A 7,664-nucleotide genomic window follows, 5' to 3' on the forward strand; every position below is an offset into this window, starting at 1 on the left:
CGAATCAACGTTGAAAAGGGGGTGACTGGTGACAGCGAATCGACCCCCCTTCAACCTTTATTCAACTAGCGATTATGGTCGAATTTTGGTCGATTGATTCATTCAGTTTCACTTCCTGTTTTATCTACAACAGGACATCATAAAATTACTCTTACAATAGGATAACAAAGACATTTTACTTAATCTCCTTCAAGGCAGAGTGCCAGATCTAGGCTACTAATGAACACACAGAACATCTTATCAAACACATTTTCGTTTATTTATGTTCCATCGGATCCATGTAGGTTTATTTTTGTTCCATGTCTTGTCTTGTCATGAAGGCGCCTGAAAAAAAATAGAGAAATATTAACATTTGGTAGGCTACAAAATATGCCCAGCAATACGCTAAATGAGATTTCTAAAAAGCTCGACTAGCTGATCTACCTGATCTTGCGCTGGCCTGCTTCGCCTCCCTACGCCTCCGTCTCTCTCCGGAGCGTACTTTAACCACTTCTTCACCGTGCCTTCATAAATCATTATTGTGCTCCCTGGCAGCTGTTTTTGGAGTGCAGCTGAAAGAAACAAACAAGACAAGACAAACGTTAAAAGAAAGGAGGACATTCTGATATTAAACAATTTTGAACAACAAAACATGAACAGGAAATTATACGACTCGTTTTTGGATGGTCAACCCCATCAAGAGTGATCAACGTCGTAACATTTTAACCTCTATACATGTCAATCATTTAGTTTACAAAGAAACTTAATTTAATCAATTTAACTTAGAATAAAACCCTACTAAAATGGGCACAATATCAGAATGCCTGGTGCAGCATTAGGCGTGCACGAGATAGAGAAACTAATCCCTGAGCCAGGATTGGTCAGTAGCCTAGCCATGAAGACAGAAGGTTGAAGGAGTTTTGTAATAACACTCTAAAGGTAATAAATTGTATTATTGTTGGATGTAGTGGAGGTAGTTTGGGATTAGACTATCTAGCCTAACCATTTTCTGAAATAGCACCAACATTTATCGTTATTTATTAATTTTAAGAATAGGCCTAGCCTACAGAAGGAGAATTGTTAGTTTTCTGGTCAAATTTGCTCGTAGGTGCGCAATCCGCCAAGTTCAACAGGTGTCAGAATGCTGTCTATTGACAGTCTAGCCCAGTGTTACTCATTGCGCGGCTCGTCAAGCTATAATTGGTGGCTCGCATGCAGCTTTGGCGAGATTTTGCCAAATTTGGTTTTACTCATTTTGAGTAGGCCTAAACTGTTCGCCAAAGGCCATCATCTTGATAAAAACAAAAGTAGGCTCTGATTTAGCCTAGTCTACTGTGTGACTTCAACGAGGTGATCTTTAGTTTCGTTCTGCTTACAGTATCTCAATGCCACTTGCAACGCCTTTGAATGCAGTCCGCTGCCCTGTTTACCGGCAATGCTACAGCGGACTTAAACTGTCACCTTGTGGCGATAAGTTGTAAGACATTTCATGCAGCTGCGTGTTTTACGGAAAGCGTGAATGTGCTATGTGGCCGTTTCTAAATAAATAAAGCAAAGTACCCCATGCTCCGGTTCTTCCTGGGTCTAGTCTTTAGAGTTTTGCTGTTTTCCCTCAAGGCTAAAAGTCAAAAACACATAATCTGTCCCCTATATTAAAGATTTCTGAAAGCCTATGATCTCTCGATGTAGACATTTTGACTTGTCCCAACTTCTTTTAGTTACATTACTTTGTTAAAGTAATTGAAATAGTTACACTACTAGCCTATTACATTTTAGATAGGGTAACTTGTAATAGTAACACATTACATTTTTTGACAAACATACCATACAGTACATCACTGAGCATTGTTTCTTTAAAAGGTTTCTTGTGGCCTTTTCCTGCCCAGTTGAAAAGGCTAGCCAGGTTGTTGGTGAGGCCATTCTGCAGCATCCGCCTTACGGTCACTTCAGCAGTGTGCCCACCAACAAGAGTAAATGTAGAGATCTGACAAGACATAATGAACCAACAAACAGATGAAAAGAAACATTGCATGAATAATTATGTACCATATTAGCGAACTCATCTGTGTCACATAATGAGAAATGTGTTCCTTTTGTTTTCAAGGATTATTCCTACAATTACTGTGAGTGGTGTAGTTGATGGCTGGAAAGAAGAGGTATGTTCATAATAATTTAAATTGATGTAATGTAATGTTAGTTAAAGTTTTTTGGTAGTGCTCATTTAAGTACCATTTTTTGCTTCTCGAGCGGGTTTTCCTTGATGAGAGCTTCTGCCTGTTCAAACTCCTCTATTGTGTTGAGAGGCAGTTTGATGTTTGACGGGGAAGCTTTAGGGGTTGCCTGCCTCACCGTCTCTCTCCTTAGGGCCCTAATGTCACTCCCCAGCTTGCTGATTTCCTCTTTCATTTGTCTGTTTTCGTCCAGCACTTGCGACAACAGCTGTACCACTTTTGTTAATCCAATATCTGTCAATTTAAGTTACTTAATATTAGAAATATGTTTTCTTACTGGTGTACTTTCACATTTTAGCTCATTCTGATGTATATGACTATGAATGTTTGTGTCTCCTTAACTTACCACGCAACAGCTGTTGGTGTGGCTGACGTGCATCTATATTTGAAAATCACAAGGTGCATCGATTAGATTTTTTTCAAAATTGGTGTATCTAAGGAAGAGTTTGTGTAAAATTTACCTTGTGTAAAATGCCCTTCTTGATGTGAGTCTGCATGGTGTTTGAGAGAAAAGAAAAAGAGTAGAGTGTTAGAGGGCAAAGACTAACAGATACAGGCGTAGGGTGTCAATGTTTCAGTAGTGGACGGGTAGGAAGGGTTAGGCCTAAATTACCTCTTTGGGTGGTTGATGACCCAAATCGCCACTCACTATTGATGTCTGCAAAGGAAAAAACACTTTAATACAGAATAAGATAATGGTACTGTTAGCATTTGAGTGTTACTAGAAATGGCCTTAAACAGTAAACACACAAATATTTAGCCTATCCTACCTGGCCCAAAGTCAATCGCTGGCCTTGCCGTTTTTCTAGGGGTTGGCTCATCCTCATCAGTGTCCTCACCTTGAAGCATAGGAAATGGCAGTTGAATTTCAGACTGGCCTAAATGGACAATCAGATATTTGTTTAATTCTGAAATATGTGTTATTGCTGTAGATCCGCACCTCCAATAGCCTCTCGTGGCAAGCTCCAACCCCTGGCTGTAGCTGATGAGCCCGCTCTTTCAAAATTGCTACCTTGCTTGTAGCGTGGGTTTGCCCTTTGGAACAGTCATGGTAGTGGGTCAGCAACACCAGAAATATAAACAGAACACACTGAACAAACTTTTTTTTTGTATATATTTTGTGAGCTTTTCGGTTTTGCTTAGACACGACAGAATTTATTTTTACCTTCTTTTCCTCTTGTCCGGAATCTCAGCCTCTGACTGGATGTCTGTTGTTGCACAGTCAGGTTTCAAACACTTATCCAAATAGTCTTTGGCCTTACCATATGTTGCTGAAAGTGAATGACATGTGTTAGTGCAATGTAACAAGTTGAATATTAAAGAAATGTTTTAATGCAGTATGTTTCCTTACCACAGCCTACCAAGACCCTCACGTCATCAAAAACATCCCAGTTTTGACCTGGTGGAAGGTGGTTTAAAACGGCTTTTTGGAGCCGCCAGTGGTCATAGGAGCCAGGCCAGTAACACCTCCAGCTTTCCCCAGCCTCCTCGAGCCAGCTGGATGGCACTACGGCAGCGCCTTTGTCCGTGAACTCGACCACCTTCCACATCTGTGCCATCTGATAATAAGGTGAATGAATGAAACACTTGAAAAAGAGTAATATTTCTGAATGAATGAAACACTTGAAATAGAACAACAGTTCTGATGAGTTTTGAATGTGTGAAAAATAACCCTTAGAAATATATTTCCAGAATTTCCTATATTACAAGTATCTATATTTCTGTCTTAATCTACACACCAAAGTCACTATTGGTGTATATGCTGCAAGTGATCACTATGTTAAGTGAGGTAAACTGCCTGTAACTAATCATAAACTAACATATTAGCTACCTAAGCCTAACTATCTTCAAAGGCTTGCCGGGCTCGAGGCAGATGCCCCCTCCACAGAGTTACCTTTACATAAAAGACAAAAAAAATGAAAGAAAAATAAAGCACTTTGCAGGAAGAGTAGACGACACTACTCAGCTGAAGCACTCTAACTACTCAGAGCATTCACAGCATTTTGTCAGATAGATAGATAGATAGATGGATTTTTTGTTATTTTTATAGGCTATATGTTTTTTTTTTTCTTTTTAAGGATTTTTTTCAGGATTATGAATTGGGGGTTGTTGAGGATTAGGAATTAGGATTGGTGAAGAAGAGGGATGGCAACAAAATAGTCTTGGTCTGGCAAAAGCACACATTTTCTTCGAACATCCTCAAGGTGCCCAACTTCAAGACTGTCTTTTAGCGTGTGGACCTGAAAACAGCCTATGTGAGCGGATGGGCAGGGATAAGTGAAATGTGAATCTCTGTAGCTAAATGTTCTGTAGATTATAAAAACTGAACCAGATGATTTCACAATGTTTTGGACCAGTGCAATCTCCTGTCCTATCGCTATACAGTTGTCCCCAGTCTTTGTTGACAGACAGAAGTCTTTTGTTAATGCCTTTCTGTACTGTTTGGCATTGCTGAATTGCAGAGGCAATGGACCATCCTGGTGTGAGTCAAACAAAAGGGGCTGCGCACTTGGAGGTGGAGTCAAGGCATCAGGCACCTCTGACAGTCTCTTGACCACTTGTTGTAATGGTTGATGAGGCTTTCTCAACATTTTTTTTATTTTTCCAAGAAAATTTTCATAGGGAAACGAAGAGACACGGTCAAGGGCACCAAATTGTCGGTATACATCAGTTATATGTATCACCTGATGTATAGTAAAAACAATTTCCCCTTCACCAAATAAGTCTCCAAAGTTTTTTACAAATGCTGTCAGTACTCTATTGGCAAAATCAATCATGGAGGCAGAGAGTTTGGGACTGAGTAATAAAAACACACCCACAGAGAACAACAAGAAGTTTTCAAATATCTCTCTTGGGAGAATGCGTTTCAGAACCACAGGCCCACTGTAGACCATGAACTGTTCTAGCTCTGTGGCCTTCCATCTGTCTATTTCTGCAAGTTCTCGTGGTTTTCGGGCAAATTCAGTGGGAATATGGGGACGGAGAGCAATCAGTTTTGATGATATTGCTGTGATCACTCTAGATGGCTGTCTAATGGCCAGATTTTTTCCCTTCATCCAGAACAGAATAAGTTTTCGAGTTACACCCAAACAGCACAGGTGCATGTAATCGATTGGAAACTGTGTTACCATCAGGACAATGCCAGTAAGGGGACTAGGATGTAGGTGGTGATCTGTGTCTGACATCAAAGCAAAGTCTTCATCAGACCTAAGCCTGGCATTCATCTCAGGGTATGTCATTTTATTTTGCCACACACCTACTTGATGGCACTTGTCGCACCCAGAGTAGCCATTGTGGGACTTTGTCTGTTTTATGTAAGCCCGTGCTGGAGCATCACATATAAAAGAACACACCATCACCTTCAGAGTTTCACCTCTGTAGGTCAGTCCATCTTTCAGTAACTGGGTGAGGTCATCTACAAATGTCTTCAGGTAATCATGCACATTAGATGGTTTTGCATTACCACAGAACAGACCCACAATGAAAGGTTTTTTCGTGTAATCGCAATCAATCATTGACAGGATTGGCCAAAACTGAACTTTAGAACTTTTGAAAATGGGTAAACCATCGATGTTAAATTGCAATCTAATTGTCTGAAGGCAACTAGGTAGGTGGATTGAATTCAATTCACCCCCACCTAATGTTTCCACAGCTATTCTCCTTTGAGTGCCAAGAAGTGTCCTAGCATCTCTAGGCAGCTCTGGGTGGTATACTGTCAATATTGACAGAAGAGCAGTAACTGCAACGAGATTAATGCCAAAAGTCGCTGCCCATTGCTTAAGTTTCTCTCGTAGACTCATCTCCCCAGGATCACTTTCATCAGAGCTGGATGACTCACTAAAATCTTCGCTGTCTGTACTGTCACTGACACCACTGTTTGTACTGTGTTGACAAGGACTGTTCGCATAATCTACAGCTGCCTCACAAAGTGGTAGATGTGATGAGCTTTCACTAAGCGGAACCTTTTCGGCCTGACTAATTGTCACATTAAATTGCTGCCAAATCTCATTCTCTGTCTCCCTTGCGTTTGACAAGACTCGCCTTCTTTTACTCCAATAAGAGGCCATTTTTGTGTGTATTGGCCACTATTGAAAAAGAAATTAGGCTGATACCTTTACTGTGAGCTTGAAATGGTCTTCAGTGTCCCATATACATGCAAATGGAAGGGGAAAAAACAAACACAAAATTAGTTTCAATGGCATAGAGTGGCAACGATTGACAATTACATTTAATATGACACAGTGAAATTAGGATGAATTTAAGTTTTAACAATAAATAACGTGATTTCTAGTTTTGTAATATATTAGAATGGTATTGCCCAAGTCCCTCCACGTCGAAAAAAGCCTATGCATTCTTATAAGGCCTATGCCAACAACGTATTTAATCAACTGCGCTCAGATTGGTTAAAAGCCAGAGGCTGCCTGTAATTCACTTCCGGTTCAATGCCTTTAAAACGGAGGGGGAGCGGGGAGCGGCACAGGTCGGGAACCTTTTTTGCCTGGAGAGCCACTTTTACCAATTTTTTTTTTTTTTTCTCAGAAGAGCCACATAAAGACGGTTACAAGAAAAAGTTTCGATATTTAACGTACATTTACTTTCATTCAACAGAGGATTTTTAAATACATGTTCTACTAGTTTTAAAAGTAATGTGCAAGTAACTTGAAATGTAAAGTGGAATGACAGAAGTATAGGCCTTAGGCTTCCCATGTAGGCTAAACACCACCCCCTATTTTCCCAGTGTTCTTTTGGTATGCAAAGTAACCTCATAGTTAACAACACAACACTCAATTTTCATGACATGACATGTCATTGGCGAAATTGAACATTAGGCCTACTGTACCAGAGATTAGATTTGGTGATGGCCTTTGAGTCTGGCTGGCTCATATTCAGTGAGGTGAAGTTTCATGCAAGAATTGAGGCTGTCATCCTTTAAGGGCAACTCCACGCAAAACTGTCATATATCCATAACGCCAACATGGCATTGTGTTGGCGTTGTGGATATGACAGTTTTGCGCGGAATTGCCCTTAAACGTGAGCGCAGGTTTGTCTTTATATTTTTCCTATGTGAGAAAGATTTCTCATATGCAAGTGGAACCGAACAGGTTTAACACAGCAATACTAACTCGTTGCAGTGTGCGATATATAACGGGCAGTTCATTTCGCGTTTTCAGAATCAGTCTTCGGATGGAAACTTTCCCATTTCAGCCCGCTTGTGTTCGCGCTCGCAAGCTGTGGTCACTGACGTTTCCTTTTTGACATTTTCCTTATCTAGCCTACAGCAAGCGCACACATCAACAATAACAATTAAAGTGTTCTCGTTCATCTTTTTTTCTCTTCGCCATTTTCTTTGTTTTGGATACCACCGTTAGCTAGCTGAATTTTTAAGTAAAGCATCAGCGGGTGGAATGTTATCTCGGCACAGCATTGTCCAATAAAAAAACACGTTTTTCATAT

The 7,664-nt window shown here is 40.3% G+C and overlaps 1 protein-coding gene across 1 annotated transcript; it reads right to left on the minus strand.

Moving 5' to 3' along the window:
* Positions 1–235: 235 nt before the first annotated feature.
* LOC143142077 (uncharacterized) lies at positions 236–6,925 on the minus strand. Its single transcript, XM_076302756.1, has 12 exons — positions 6,323–6,925; positions 3,562–3,769; positions 3,376–3,481; positions 3,151–3,245; positions 2,981–3,049; positions 2,824–2,868; positions 2,672–2,701; positions 2,557–2,589; positions 2,209–2,444; positions 1,804–1,963; positions 424–551; positions 236–324 (listed from the first exon to the last, which is right to left on the minus strand). Exons 1-12 carry the CDS (start codon positions 6,410–6,412, stop codon positions 313–315), a joined length of 1,212 nt encoding a protein of 403 aa, XP_076158871.1. The 5' UTR covers positions 6,413–6,925; the 3' UTR covers positions 236–312.
* Between the last annotated feature and the right edge of the window lie 739 nt (positions 6,926–7,664).

The sequence above is a fragment of the Alosa pseudoharengus genome, unplaced genomic scaffold (assembly GCF_046254945.1).
Source record: "Alosa pseudoharengus isolate Yale_2024_CS ecotype anadromous, Long Island Sound unplaced genomic scaffold, YU_APseudo_1.1 YU_APseudo_1.1_scf_10, whole genome shotgun sequence".
Taxonomy (NCBI): domain Eukaryota; kingdom Metazoa; phylum Chordata; class Actinopteri; order Clupeiformes; family Clupeidae; genus Alosa; species Alosa pseudoharengus.